Here is a 16,320-nt window from a genome sequence, read left to right as displayed (position 1 = left end):
TTTTTTTTTCGTGTTTCTCATTTTGCCTTGAACCTTTTAGTTCTATAAAATACATCTAGAATCCCAGAATGAATAACCTTGATTTATTATTTGTAGGGTTTGAGGGGAAGTCCCCTGTTTTTTCTATCGGCATATACAAGTGTAGGCTCATAACTAATGCCATAAAAGTATAAAAGCAACAGATGAAAGTATAAAAATCAGATGGAGCCAAGTATGGCCTATATGTAGGAGGAGGCGAACCTCTCCACCGGCTGTGAACAATTTTCATGGGCACAACTTTCATAAGTGTCTTTTCAGTATAATTTCCTCAATTTCTCATGAATCTGAACAACTGAGGTTTCTCCTAACTCCAAAAAAGGAATTCTATCAGCAGCCATTGGCGAAAAGGGACATTAGTAATTTCAGATCTAGAAAAATCAAGACCAAGAGACATTACTTATGGACTGACCCTAGAAGGTACTGGTGTCCCCTATAGGGAACATGCGCAATGTAACTTATCCACTGGAGGAAATGGGGGAAGATTCAACTCAAATTAAGTTAGTATAAAAACTACTCATGTAAGGATGAAGATTATCAGACTCGAGTTGTATACAGTGGTGCCATCTACATGTAAAAAAGCAAACTACACAACCAAACGATCTGTACTTCTGTTTTCTTAACCGGTTTTAATATTTTGAATACAATGAATTCATTAAAGATTACCAATAATGCACCAATGTTTCCCCATAGATCAATCTAAGGGACCATTTTATTGCATATTTCGAAGTCCAGGTGGCTACAGTTCATTAATTTTGGCTACCGTAGCGCAAGGGGAGGTACCAGAGTTAATTTATTAAAACATGAAAGCCATAGAGTGTTGGGGGATGGATTTTTTCAGCCCCCTTAACTGACACATCTGATTAAAACGTCACTCTACAAGAGTACCCACCCCGGGAAGTTCCTTGGTCATGTGATTTATGCAACCACCACTTGGGGGTCCGTACCGGATTGCAACAATAGAAGTCGCACGTGGTCTTTTAAAATGCACGTGCGATAGTCGAGCCTCCCCGTCCTCGGATAAAAATGACAAGTCCGAACTTCGGCAGGAGAAATCGAACTTGTACGGACCATGCGGAGTTTAAAGTACGATGGAAAGCAGTGACGGGTAAGGATAACCGTAGATAAGATGATGAGTTCCTTGAAGTTTCTTTCGATTTCCGACAGATGGCATTAGACGTTATTTGAAATTACTTATTGTTTTGTTGCAGTCATATGAAAGATGCGGATAATCTCCACATCATCAAAGAGTCTCCAGTTCCAGAAATTACAAGCGATCTTTTGAGGGAGGTCCTCTACGGAAAATGGGTCCCTTGGGGGAGCAAGTGTTCCCAGTCTTTACAACGTCAAGGTGCTCTGAGGGCTCTACCGAAAGGTAAGATCGAAAACGTTAAACCTCACTTAGATTTATTTTGATTATTTAAATTATCCTCGCAAAAACATTACTTCTTATATGCACTCACTGGTCAAAAAATCAGAAACCTTTTACAGTTGGTGTTAACAGCTCATTAAACTTACGATATACATTGTTAGCTTCTTTATTATTTTCAAACAAACCCCTACAAAAAAAAAAAAAAAACAAAGACCAAATATTCTACTTTGATTGGTGCCAACATATAGTGGTTAAATTCAAAAGATTACAGAGGCTATTCGTCAGTAGTTCGTTTGGCTAGCATCTTTTCTTAAATCCATCGTTTTTAAATTCCTTGGTGAAACTTCCCATTTCGCTCAATCATTCGCACCAAAAGTTTGTCCAGTTCTTCCTTGAATTTATTTAAGCTATCAACTTCCACAACGACAGATGGAAGTTTTATCCAGCAATTAACCACACCCTGGCTAAAGGCAAATTTCCACACATTTATTCTACAACTATCTTTTCAAGTTCAATTTATGCCCTCTCGGGCGATTATTCTTAGCAAGAGGAAGAATCCCATCAGCATTCAGCCTGCTCAACCCATTCAAGGTCTTATACACCTCAATCAGATCGCCTCGCAGATACTTAGTCTCCAATGCTACAATTAGCAGAACTTAAGTCTTTCTTTTTAAGAGCACCAGCCTTGTTGCCCATCTCCAGCAGCTCTACACCCTTCCTAAAATGAGGCCTCCATACCTGTACGCAGTACTCAAGGTGTGGCCTGACCACTGCCTTATACAAGGGAATAATCACCTCCTTAACCCTGCTCGCAAAATTCCTGTATATCATTGACAAGACCCCATGACCTACTCTGGCAGCCTGTCTGCACTGCTCAGAAAACTTCATATTTGGATGCACAATTTCCCCCAAGCCTTTTTCATTCTCCACACAGCTGGTACATTCCTCTGGGGTTACTGCAACCCATATGCAGTACCTTTCATTTGTCAATGTTAAACTACAATTGCCATTTGCCAGATCATCTGCCTAATTTTTCTAGATCCTGTTGCAGCAGCACACGTTCATTACTGTCATTAAAAACATTGCCTAACTTTATATCATCTGAAAACTTTGACATTAAGCCTGATATATCCTCATTGTATATTTATCAATATCATTGATAAATATACAAAACAAAAGTGAGCCCAACACAGAACCCTGAGGGACTTCACTAATAACATTAGTCCACGAAGAGCAGTGTCCATTGATTACCACACTCTTTCTTCTCCCACTCAACAATCCCTTTATCCATTGTACCAACTTACCCTTAATGCCATACTGCTCCAATTTGTACAGTAGCCTTCAATGCGCAGCAGTGTCAAAAGCTTTCCTGAAATCCAAGTATATGATATCAAAATTATGTTTTTCATCCAGTTCCTTTGTGACCACATCATATTATCCAATCAAATTGGTCAGACAAGACTTTCCCTTAGCAAACCCATGCTGTGTCCTAACTATAACTGCAGTCTTGTCTAGATGATCCTGCAATGCATCTTTAATCAGTGACTCCATTATTTTACCCGGAACAGAAGTTAAACTAACTGCTCTGTAATTACTCGTGTCACCCTTCGATCCCCCTTTGTGAAGTGGGGACACATTTGCACATCTCCAGTCCGTGAGACCTACCCTGAGTCTAAGGATGCCCTGATGTGAGACCTACCCTGAGTCTAAGGATGCAGGGCCTTAGCCATATAATCATGGCTAAGGCCCTGCTTACTTACTTTGTAGCCTCCTTAATATAACTGGATAGTTTCATCCACCCCGGGTGCCTTTCTTATTATTAACTTCAACAATTTCTCCTCCACTTTGCTCTCAGTTATTACAAAATCATTTAACTTCCTGTTAGAGTTTGGTAAACTTATATTCTCCACCTCCCTATAGAATTCCTGATCTGTCAATGTAGATGCAAACTACGTCAGTTTGTCAGCTACTTGAGCAGGATCATCAACAGTCGAACCATCTATATCATGTGGACCAATCAGATTCATCCCCTTCCTTCTGGAGTTTATATAAGTAAAGAAGTCTTTGCTATTTTTCTTTGTATCCTTTGCCAAAGATTTTTCATAATCTACCTTCGCTTGCCTAACCTCCTTTGTGACTTGATTACGGACTAGCTTATATCTACCATAGTCTTCTCTGTCACCTTATAATTTATTTGTAATTTATCCCATTCATTTTTCTTCTCTGCCATATGTCTCATTAGTTCATCTGACATCCATACCTTGAACAGTATTTTCATTGTTTCTTTTTCTCTGCGAGACATGGACTATATAATTCTTCTGGAAGTTTCAGGAGGTATCTTGTATACCATGGATTACGTAGGAGTGCGTCCTGTAGATTTGCAGTAGTCCACGGTGGAGGATCCAAATGCTATATCTGTTGACTACGTAATCCCAGAGATGGTGTATCCAGGAGATCCCCTACATTTTTTACCACAGACTGCTTTTTAAAAAACTCATTTTCCCTCATCGACCCCTCCCCAGCCGGTTAATATTGATGCCGTTGGGAATTCCTAGTTTATGCGATTCATATAACACGCAGTGGTCAATAATGTTTTGATTGGACAGTGTATGTAGAGGTAATAGTAAGAGAAGGATGTCTGATGCTGAGTACCCCAAGTTCGTTCGTACAATAAAGAACAAGTTACATAAAACATGTCCATTTGTTAGTGTCCCAATACTTTCGGGAGCGTACTGTACATGGAGTAATTATCTCTTTATTTCTGTTGATAAACTTTCTGACATCATCGAGTAGAACAGCCAGTGTAAAAGTTATTTTTCTCATTAAATTCTTTTGTGAAAATCCCAAACCAGTTTATATCATAATGAGGCTTTAAAATCTAGTCCCAATTATTAACAATTTTATTAACTTTACTAACCAAAATCTTGTTCAGTTATCAACTACTTTACCAAACAAAATTTGTTCGAATTATTAACAATTTTATTAACTTTACTAACCAAATTTTTTCCAATTATCAATAACTTTATTAATTTTAATAACCAAAATCTGGTTCCAATTATCAACAACTTTATTAATTTTTACCATCCAAAATTTGGTTCCAATTAGCAACAATTTTATTAACTCTATCCAAAGTCTTGTACTATCCAAAATCTTTTTCCAATTATCAATAAATTTACTAACTTTACCAAAATCTTGTTCCAATTATCAACAACTTTATTAACTTTACTAACCGAAATCTTTTTCCAATTATCAACAGCTTTATTAAATTTACTAACGAAAATGTGGTTCCAATTATTAACAATTTTATTAACTTTACGAACCAAAAGATGGTGTCAATTATCAATAAAGTTATTTACTTTACCAACCAACATCTGGTTCCAATTACCAACAACTTTATTAAAGAAAATCTGGTTCCAATTATAACTTTATTAACTTTACCAACCAAAATCTTGTTCCAAAACAAATCTCGTTTCAGCAACAACAACAACTTTAATCAATGTTTCAACAACTTTATTAACTTTACTAACCAAAATCTGGTTTCAATTATCAACAACTTTATTAACTTTACCAACCAAAATCTTGTTCCAATTACCAACAACTTTATTAACTTTACTAACCGAAATCTTTTTCCAATTATCAACAGCTTTATTAAATTTACTAACGAAAATGTAGTTCCAATTATCAACAATTTTATTAACTTTACTAACCAAAATCTTGTTCTAATTAACAATAAATTTATTAACTTTATCACCAAAATCTTGTTCCAATTATCAACAACTTTATGAAACAAAATTTGGTTCCAATTATCAACAACTTTATTAACTTTACTAACCGAAATCTTTTTCCAATTGTTAATTACATTATTTACTTAACTAACCAAAATCTTGTTCCAATTATCAACAACAACTTTAATCAATGTTTCAACAACTTTATTAACTTTACTAACCAAAATCTGGTTCCAATTATCAACAACTTTATTAATTTTTACCATCCAAAATTTGGTTCCAATTAATCAACAATTTTATTAACTTTACCACCAAAATCTTTTTCCAATTATCAACAACTTTATGAAACAAAATATGGTTCCAATTATCAACAACGTTATTAACTTTACTAACCGAAATCTTTTTCCAATTGTTAATTACATTATTTACTTAACTAACCAAAATCTTGTTCCAATTATCAACAACAACTTTAATCAATGTTTCAACAACTTTATTAACTTTACTATCCAAAATCTGGTTCAAATTATCAACAACTTTATTAATTTATCAACATATTAATTATTACCATCCAAAATTTGGTTCCCATTATGAACAATTTTATTAACTTTACTAAAGAAAATCTGATTCCAATTATAACTTTATTAACTTTACTAACCAAAATCTTGTTCAATTATCAAAAACTTTATTAATTTTTACCAACCAAAATTTGGCTCCAATTATCAACAATGTCAACAAATTGGAACTTCACTAACTAAAATTTTTTCAAATTATGAACAACTTTATTAACTTTACCAACCAACATTTGGTTCCAATTACGAAAAACTTTATTAATGAAAATCTGGTTCCAATTATAACTTTATTAACTTTACTAACCAAAATCTTGTTACTATTACCAACAACTTTAATCAATGGTTCAACAACTTTAAGAACCAAAATCTGGTTCGAATTATGAACAATTTTAAAACTTTACTAACCAAAATCTTTTTCCAATTATCAACAACTTTAATGCGTTGAGAAGTTCTTCAATTTTCAGCATGATGGCGGATTCGCTGTGCAACAATAGAAACGCGTGTCTCAATCCGTAATCACCGTAGATGCTGCGGCAGCGTAAGCCGATATTAGTTTAATCCACTTTTGATGAATACGGTTAACCCCTCGCGTAACATCCCACGGTCGGTAAGTACATAATGACTTCCACTCCGCCGAGCACTCTCGGGACAAATCTCGTCATTGTGCGTTCGTGGACAGCGACCATATTGTCGGTTACTCCAGCGAAGCCACCCCTCCCCCTCTTGCAAGTCACTCCTAATACTTCCGTGTAGTTCGCCGCTGACGGATTAATTTCGCCTGTCGCGTGCGGATTTTTAGCGCTTCCCAAAGCGGACACGCGTTTCAAGTGTCCAAAATACTTGTCATTACGAGAGAGGGTTAGCCAATCGCACGTGCCACTAGCTAAGTCCATTCTGCATTTGTGTAGGCACATCTCTCATGGGTTTCTTCCCCCTCCCAACTCTCCTTCTGCCTCCGACTTGTTCGCAGATTTAGAGACACGTGACCTTTGCTGACCTTTCTCACCGTGGCTTACCCATTGTCATTATAAGAGGTTCAATACTGGAGATATATCAATTGAAACAGTGGACACAGATCATGGTGTCTGAAGAATCTTCGATTTACACGTTTTGTATCAATGGTATTGTGAAAGTTTGACATGAATCTTATGAAGCCATGCTGGCTCGTATCCACCATTCAAGCAACTGGAGGTGGTTTCATGGTATGGGATATGTCAGAAGATCTGTTAGAAGATCTTGTTACTTTCGATGACTATCTTTCTGTTCAAGGGTTAGACCTAAATGGATGTCAGATGAACTATTGAGGCACGTGGCAGAGGAGAAGAGTGCAGGATGTATATAAATTGGCAAAGGATGCAAAGAAAAACAGCAAAGACTTGAATGTTATTAACAGTAGAAGGAAGGGTTTCGATCACATTGGACAACTTGGTATCATTGGGTTAACTGTTGATGATCGTTCCCAAGTTACTGACAAACTGAATGAGTATTTAGCATCTACATCCACACATGAGGAATTCTTTAAGGGTGGTAGGCCAGAAGTTTGATATTCTACCACATTCGTGAATCTTCTACGATGTTCAACCATATTCAGGATTCTTCAATACCTTTCTGAATTATTCTCGAATATTCTAGAAAGTTCTTAAATATTTCTTAATATTTGACAAGAAGTTGTTCCTATTTTAATAAAAACTTTGACGATTTAGATATGTGTGACCATGGTTCCAAACTTTTAGACGGGAGTGTATGTGTGTGTGTGCTTCTTCAAGAAGATCACAAAAGGTTTGAAATAAATTCGAATGTCAATCTGCCCTTTGGAGGGACTTGCGTGCAGTTTTATAGGATCATTGGTATTTCGTAGTTAGTTTGGGTTGTGAGAGGGATTGGTTCAATTCCTCATAAGGTTTCTTCAGTGGACTTGGAGGTTCTTACAGAGCTGTACCTTGGTAACTTGAGAAATTATTTCGCTAGTGGTGGTTGTGGTGTTTCCATCAGCAGCTGTATTGAAAGAATGGTAATTGCTTTTTGATGTCTGCGTTCCTGTGATGACTACTTGGTACTCTTATGAATGAGCAGGGGGGTCGCATATGTCAATATGTCTCAAAGACGCTGCTTTCTTTCGAAGAAGACGCTAAGGTCAGCGATTTTGTTATGCCGTCTTGCGTTCTATCCACGATGTAGGTTTCCTTTCAGGTGCATATTACCAGGTGCAGTCGGCCAATGACTGATGAATCTCTAGAGAGAGGCAATCCAGTAACAATAGAGAAGGCTGAGAGCGGGATGAAAAACCGTATCTGTCAAACCCATCAGAAAAAAAAAATAATAAATAATAAAATAGAAAAGGGGAAGGTTGGCAGCGTCTGCCCCGTAGTCCGAAACGATCCCTTTTTGTTGGTGACCGCTTCTGTTTGCTCGGGGTGATGGATGGGTGATGCGTCTCACTTGACGCTGGATCAGAACGAATTAGCCAATTGTACGAAATGGCCGCGTAACGCTTAGAAGATTGTTCGCTGCCGGCAAAGGTCATCGGATGGGGTCAGATAGCGATTGTGCGCAACATCGCGTCCCTAATCTGTTCGCCACATCCACGTCACCCTGATGTCTTATTCGTAACGAAGAATGACGTAATTTATGCGTGTTTGGACTGCGCATCAACTGCGAGCTGTTTCCTGCCCGCCTGCCTGCGTGTCGTCTGCCAGTTTTTTATCCCGGAGGATTGATGGACGCATCTTGATACGAAGAGTCAACAGGGGCCGGCACCAGCAGCTGCCGATATGCCGTTGTATCTCTCCAACGTCCCCGAATAATACGGGCCCTCTTTGACCTCTGACCCCTCGGCATCATTTATCATTTCGAGTTTGCCGAACGATACCTACGGGAACCACCGCACCAATTAAGGGGGGCGTCCGATGAAAGAGCACGAGGGAACGTCGCAGCAGGAGGCGCTGTAGTTGCATCTTTTAACCTTCGCAAACAGAAGCGAAACAATACCTCATTACGCCCCCATTGTTCGGAGTGCTTGTAACCATGGCAACCAAGCGAAAACGCGGGTTACAGAACTGCGGGAGTCGCAGATATATTACGGCTAATCTCGGCTTTTGTTTGGGCGAACCGTCTTTGTGCCGAAATGCCGGCTACGGGGGTCATATCGCCACGGAGGGTGTGTCCCGACGCTGATCCGCTGCTGTCCGATAAAGTGAAGAGGGGGTTGTTAGCGGTCATTAGGGAATGATACGGGGCGGCAATGTATTTTTCCCGTTGGCGAGCCCTTCTGAAAGGGGCGTTGAATCGGAGTCCTTTTTCCTCCCGAATTTCCACCTTTTGTGGCGGCCACAAAGGCGACTGATGTGTCGGTGGCGTCGCCGCTCGTTCGTATCCCGCACTCGACTCCAAACGATCGCAGCCAACTGGAAAATCGTCGGTGGGTTCGTGGAACAATGCGCGTTTTCGTAATGTGTCCGCGCGTGGTTCGACACGTTGCCGATACGGTTCCCACGCCCAGGAGTGACGCCGAGAATAGTTCTGTACGGAACAGGGTGGGTGCGCGGGAGTGGAGGGGAGGGGGAATTCTGGAACGATGTTAACGCTTAAGATTACGATGGAGAGATCGCGCCCCCCTTTGTTTGTGGTGATGTCTGCTGATGGAGTGTTCGTTTTTATGCGTAGGTGTGGTGAAGAGCACCCCTCCGCAGGTGTGTTTGAACGTGTCCTCCCTTCCCGGGTGCTCCGTCGGAGTGTTTGCAGACGATCTCATCAAGGAAGGCACCGAGATTGGTCCATTTCCGGGCATTTCGAAGTTTCCGGCAGAAGTGTTGGCCGACGCCGATTGCTCTTGGGAGGTGAGTCACGTGACATCTTCCAATTGATCTCTCTCTTTCTTTTTTTCTCTCTGTCTGTCTCTCTCACTTTTGCCTTCTCTTTTTCAATCTCTCTCTCTACTTATCTCGCTTTTCCCTCTGTGTCTGTCTATCTGTTTCACTCTCTCTCTCTCTCTCTCTCTCTCTCTCTCTCTCTCTCTCTCTCTCTCTGTCGCTGTGTCACTTTTTTCTTCTCTCATTCTCTTTTTATTGTATTTAATCTCTTTTTCTCTTGCTCCTTCTCGCTCTCCAGTTTCTTTCTTTCTTTCATTCTCTGATTTCTCTCTCATTTTCTTGTCTCTTTCTCTTTCTTTCTTTTCCTGTCTGTCCGTCTTTCTATCTTTCTCTGTTTCTCTCTTTCTCACAGTTTTTTCCCGTTTCTCTCTTTCTCTCTCTTTCTTCTGTCTCTCTTTCTCTTTCTCGCTCTGACTTTCCTTTTCTTTCTGTCTCATTTCTTTTTTTCTCTTTCTCTTCATTTTTCTGCCTGTCTCTCTTTCTCTTTTCTTATTTTCTTTTTTCTCGCTTTCCTTTTCCTTCTCTCTCTCTCTCTTTATAGATCTATTTTTTCTTTCTTCTACCTGCTCTTTTATTTTTGTTCCTTCTCACTCACTCTCTCTTTTTCTTCTTCTCTCTCGCTCTTTCTCGCACTCTCTCTTTCTATCTGTCTATCTCATCTCTTTTTTTCCCTTCCTTTCTTTTCTTTTTTTCTGTCTAACTCCTATTCGTTTTCTCTCACTCCTCCTTCTCTCTCTCTCTCTCTGTTCTTTCTATATCTGTCTCTCTTTATCTACCTATCCTTTTATGTCTTCCATCTCTTGCTCCTTCTCTCTCTTTCTTCCCTTCTCTCTCTCTCTCTCTCTCTCTCTCTGTTTGTCTCACTTCCTCTTTCTCTTTATCCATCTATCCTTTCTCTCTCTCTCTCTCTCTCTCTCTCTCTCTCTCTCTCTCTCTCTCTCTCTCTCTCTGTGTGTGTTTTGCTCTCTTGCTCCTTCTCACTCTCTCTCTCTTTCTTTCTTTTTCTGTCTGTCTTTCTCACAGTTTGTTTTTTCTCTTTCTTTCTCTATCCGTGTTTCTCTCTTTCTTTATCTCTTTCTCGCAATTTCTTTTCTCTCTCTCTCTCTCTCTCTCTCTCTCTCTCTCTCTCTCTCTCTCTCTCTCTTTTTCTTCTGTCTATCTTTTGCTCTTTCTTTCTTTTTCTGTCTGTCTGCCTCAATTTCTATTTTTTTTCTCTCTTTCTTTTTTTCCTTTTTCTTTATTTTTTTTATTTTTGTTTCTTTTTTCCGTCTTTCTTTCTTTTTTTTTCTCTTTTTTGCTGTCATCTCCCTCGCTTCCCTTCTTCTCTCTCTCTCTGTCCTCTGTTCTCTGTAATCTCCTTACCGCCACTTATACCAAGTGCAGAGGTAGTAGGTATGAGCAGCAATAAGGAATTACAGAGAGCATGTGCACATGCCCACGCATCTTAAAGAAATTTACAGTTTACGAGTTGTATTTTGGACGCAGTTTTAGGTCAATGGCCACTAGAGGTCTGCACGAGCCCGGACTCTTCCAGAGGGCCTCGAATATGAAAGGCCTGTTGGCCAGGTCAGACCAGACAGAAATAGTAATATTCGGGTTCGGTTGGATTCGCGATTTGGTTAAGATTACATTAATAAAATATTATTACAAAATTTCTGGCTTTTTTCGCTTACAAATTGTAATGCGTATTATTAATTTTGGCTGTGCAGACCTCTAGTGGTGTCCCAATTCTTTTGAGAAGCTAGTGTACATTCTATTACTATTAGAAAATTTGCTGCTTGTCCTGTGTGACAAAAAAGGCCTAAAATCTTAATTAAAAGACACTCTGTGTGTGTGTGTGTGTGTGTGTGTGTTCGTAAATTGTGTCGCCACTACGATTCCGTCGCTCTCGTTTCAGATATTCGACGTCAACGGACGCCTGAAACACGTGTTGGATGGCGGGAAAGAAAGCGTGTTGTCGTGGATGACGTACATACAGTGCGCGAGACACGAACAAGAGCAAAACCTGGAAACTTTTCAAGTTGGGGACGCCATCTATTATCGAGTAACGAAAGTAATTCAGACACAGATTTTTCCAAATTAATTAGAGTTGAAATAAAATTAAAAAAAAATATATATAAATAAAATAATTATTAATAAATGAAATAAATAATAATAAATAAATTAATAAATAATAATAAATAAATTAATAAATAAAATTAAATTAATTAATGGTTAATAAAAATTATAAATCAAATAAACTAAACTAAAAATAATACAAAATAATAAACGAGTAATAATTAATAAAATTATTAATTTTAAAAATTATAAGCGTAAAAATAATATTTATTTATTTTTTTAAGGTAATTCAGCCAGGAGTGGAACTGCTAGTATGGTATGGATCTGAAGTTCCTCAGTTTATGGGGATTCCAGAGATTAAACACCAAAGCCATGGAGTTGAAACTGCTTGTGCCGGTAAGAAAATTAAGTTATTATTATTAATATAATATTTTAATTGTGTTATAGTAATATTTAATTTTAATAAAATAATTTAATATATCAATATCTTAATATTTTTATTAAAATATTATATTTTTTTTTTAAATTAAAATTATTTCATTTTAATTTATAAAGAATATTAAACTATTCCCTGTTTCTTTGATTTCCATTTCATGCAGTCGTGTTTGCTTAATTATTTTCATATTTTTGTACTATTTGGGCACCAGATGGCGCTTTGAGAGATACTGTACCTTCTTCCAATGGAAGGTTGAAGTGTGTGGTGTGTCGAAGAGGTTTTAATTCCAGGAGCAATTTACGATCTCACATGAGGATACACACCATGGAGAGGCCTTTCGTCTGTAAATATTGCAGTAGAGGATTCAGCCAGTCGTCCACCCTAAGGAACCACCTCAGGCTACACACCGGTAATGACATTTCCCTCAATTTTATAATTTTTTTAATATTTATCAATTTTAAATTATTATGGTGAAATTTTATGATTTCGTCAAATTAATTGGACAGATCTGATCCCTCACGAATCCATCCCTTTAGAATTCTTTTATTGGATACCACATCTAGTTTTTGGGGGGAAAATCATGACACCCTTCCTGAGACCGACTAACTTGGCCACGTTATGAAGAGAGCCATAAAAGTTCCTGGCCTCATCGACAGGATTCGAACTCAAGTCTTTTCCACCCAGTGTGGGGAGGCCGGCGATTCTACCAACTGTGCTACCCATGAGGGTCCACTTGGTATAGGTCTTGACTGAAATGGGCAGGCAAATTTTTTATGAGATCCATAATATTATTGAAAAGGTTTGTGACGAATTCTTTGATTAGGTCTAAATTTTTATTTAAAAAATGTCCGTAGGGATCTGAACCATGCTGCCTGCAAGGCTTTCCACAGTTTGGAATGAGTTACGGTTGAATGTCCACAGCCTTATTTCCCCATTTCGAAACATCCCACAGATATTCAATTAGATTGAGATCAAGTTTGGAGGCTATTTAAGTTGGATGAGACCTTCACTGTATTCTTCAACCCACTTGTACCCAGAGCGCATTATCTTCTTTCAAGATACCGTTTCTGTCCTGGAAAAATTGCAACATTGCACTGCATTTGCTAAGAGCTGCAGGTAGATCTCACCAGTGAAACGTTGGTCCATACACACCAGGGGTCCTAGTTCTTACCAGTAAAACATTCCCAATATTAAGCAACCACCGCCACCTGGCTGGACAGTGGGCACCATGCACGATGGGTTCAAGGACTCGTGTCGCACCAGCTATTTGGATTTATCCGACCAGCACACTTGTTTCTTTTTGAAATAATCTTGAAATTTTTTGATGAGATCTAAATTTTCATTGAAATGGGCAAGAGATTTTTGATGAGACCCAAAATTTCATCAGAAAGATATCACTAAATCTCTTGAAATAGTCAAGAGATTTTTGATGGGATTCATATTTTTTTCGACAAAAGCATAGTACTGATTCTTTTGATGACACTGAGATTTAATGTCCAACTTTTAGTTGAATGATGCACGTTAATGTTTTTAAGAAATCTGGATCTTGATTGAAATGGGCAGCCAATTTTTGTTGAGATCCAGCCATAATTTTACTGAAAAATGAGTATGGCAAATTTTCGATGGATCCAGATTTTTATAAAAAAGAACGGGACTGAGTTTTGAAGAGATGAGAATCTTTTAAGATGCGTACCAGATTTTTAATCAAAGAGGCATCAAGGTGCACATGGAAGAGCACCTTACTAAAGATTATTTTGATTCAAAAAGTCATGGAAATGCACCTTGATGAGGATCATTTTGATTCAAAGAGGCATGGAAGTGCACCTTTATAAAATCCCGATTTTGATTCAAGTGGGCAAGGAAGTGCCTCTTGATGAAAATCAGATTTTGATCGAATTTTTTGGTGACAAATTGTCCAACTGTTAATACAACATATTTGGTAATGTGTGCATAATGTGTATTAGTTTGTACGACCATTGACCATTCCAAATTTGCATAGGGGTGGTGGGGAAATCTCTCACATATATTGACTTCTTTTCTTTCTGATTTTTCAGGAGAGCGACCCTATAAATGTCACGTCTGTCAAAGTTCCTACTCTCAACTGGCTGGTCTACGTGCACATCAAAAGAGCGCCCGTCATCGCCCTCTGTCGGCAGAATCGGGAACTTGCATCGATTCAAAGTTAAAAGCTAGTAATAAGGACCTGTTAAACTCGGGCGCTACCGAACAAACACAGAACGTCCATAGTGATAAACACTCGAAACGTATGCAGCAGAAGTATGCACGGTAGCGCCCACTAGCGGAAATAATGAGAAGCTGAAAAATATATTGACTAATTCAGTTTAGTTAAAAGAAAAAGCTGAAAGCTTCTGGAATTTTACATAATTAAAAATGGCGAAGGGAAAGTCAACGCCCTCTATCGGTCGGTTTGGTAAATTGTTTCCTGTTGTCAATTTTACCAGTAGTCATGTATTTTTTTTTTTTAAATGTTATGAAATGTAAAGATGGAATTGATGAAATAAAGATTATTTTTGAAATAAAAATTCGCATTTATATTGAGATAAATCCACAGAGAGAAAGATTAGTTTTCTCCCAGATATAAACTTTTATTTTGGCATGGACCTGTGCTCTTCGACTCGCTATATCCTCTAACCCAAGTTAATATCATCATTATATCTTATGGTCAAGCTCAGATGACATACTTTTCTTATCGTAACACCAACATCTTCCTCTTCTGTATATCCGTTTTTCCAAAAACCAAAGGAAATGGAAAACATTAATCTTATTTAAAGCACTGTTATCTGAAAAATGGTTCTCACTAGTGTGGAAAAACTTTTTCTATCGCACTTTTAAAGACGCTCAATCTATCTATCCATCAAAGAAGTTTATCACGTACCATAAAATATGTTTAATAACATTTCTACTTTGTTCTCTAAACCAGAGAGAAAACAAGAAAATAATAAAAACTTTCCTAGAGTTCTTTAATCAAAGAATTCTTCCAAGAGCTACCATTTGTCTTTGTAAGTGTCTATTAAAAGTATCGTTTCAATTTATAAAGGAGGACATCTCCTAAGGTTACTTCTTCACAGTTGTTGTTGTTGTAGGATTTTAGGAGCATCAGCAACTAAGGCCATTATTGCTCCTTGAATTGCGTGGTTGATTTTGTGTTTGCTGGATGAAAAACAACAGTTTCTGGGAGAGAAAACCATGCTACCATTGCTTGAGACTGGCTAATTGGACCATGTTGTGAAAAAGACCCATAACAGTTCTTTATGTCATCGAAGGGACTCAAACTCAGGTCTTTTCCACCCGGTGGGGGGGAAATATATAAACAAGGAACAATATGGCCTTAAACCCCAACTACAACGTGCAGCTCCAAAAAGAAGACATTCTCCAAAAACAAAACCAGCAGGAATTGTGCATCACTGTAAAAAGTCCAGTTTGCAGCAAATGATTGAAAAATTCGATTTAGGCGAAGAAGGACCGATTTCCAACCGAACTATGTAGTGGGAGTTGAAGAATCTGGGATTTGGTAGTCATGTGGCTATAAGAAACCCATTTCTTTCTTATAGCAACATGACAACCAAATCCCAGATCCCCACACTTTCACCAATGGTGTGGTGAATGCATTAATCTATGCGTCCAGACTATTTGGAGTCTACCACTCAGGCGACTACAAATTTTGTCATGGTTTGTTGTTGTTGTTATTGGGTTTTATGAGCAACTAAGGCTATATTGTTCCGGATATATTGCTGTAAATTGTGTTCTGTGATCGATTTTCTGTTTGCTGGACAAAAAACCCGAGTTTCCGGAAGGAAAAACCAAGCTGTCCTCGCCTGAGAACGACTAACTCAGCCACGTTGTGGAAAAGACTCATAAAAATTCTTCCCGTCATCGACGGGATTCAAACGAAGGTCTTTTCCACCCGGTGTGGGGAGGACGGTGATCCTACCAACTGTACTACCCACGAGGGCTTGTATCATGGTATGTTCTGTTGGTATGGATTGGAATAATGAATATTTTCTGATGTATGGAACCAACTTCACCCTGGAATGCCTAATTTATACACACATTACGATGGATTCTCTCAAGACGTGAGATAATTGTTTATGAATAGTTCGAGGAACGTTTCCAAGATTTCCAGCATCTACTCTAGACGACTAATGCTCCAGATCTGAGTCCAATTGAGAATTTTTTGGATATATTGGAAAGGTGTCAGGCTTCTCAGTTCTTTAATGATTAAAGTACAGCAGAT

At 38.3% G+C, this 16,320-nt stretch overlaps 1 protein-coding gene across 1 annotated transcript; it reads left to right on the top strand.

The window, feature by feature from the left end:
* Positions 1–1,127: 1,127 nt before the first annotated feature.
* LOC150086466 (PR domain zinc finger protein 12-like) lies at positions 1,128–14,355 on the top strand. The gene is made up of 6 exons (XM_090372174.1): positions 1,128–1,144; positions 1,248–1,411; positions 9,366–9,538; positions 11,469–11,624; positions 11,914–12,025; positions 14,120–14,355. Exons 1-6 carry the CDS (start codon positions 1,128–1,130, stop codon positions 14,353–14,355), a joined length of 858 nt encoding a protein of 285 aa, XP_090228300.1.
* Positions 14,356–16,320: the final 1,965 nt, after the last annotated feature.

This window comes from Mastigoproctus giganteus, chromosome 4 (genome assembly GCF_048544385.1).
Source record: "Mastigoproctus giganteus isolate SK-2022 chromosome 4, ASM4854438v1, whole genome shotgun sequence".
NCBI lineage: Eukaryota > Metazoa > Arthropoda > Arachnida > Uropygi > Thelyphonidae > Mastigoproctus > Mastigoproctus giganteus.
The sequence above is the reverse complement of the archived record's forward strand: the minus strand, read 5'-3'. Positions and strand labels throughout refer to the sequence as shown.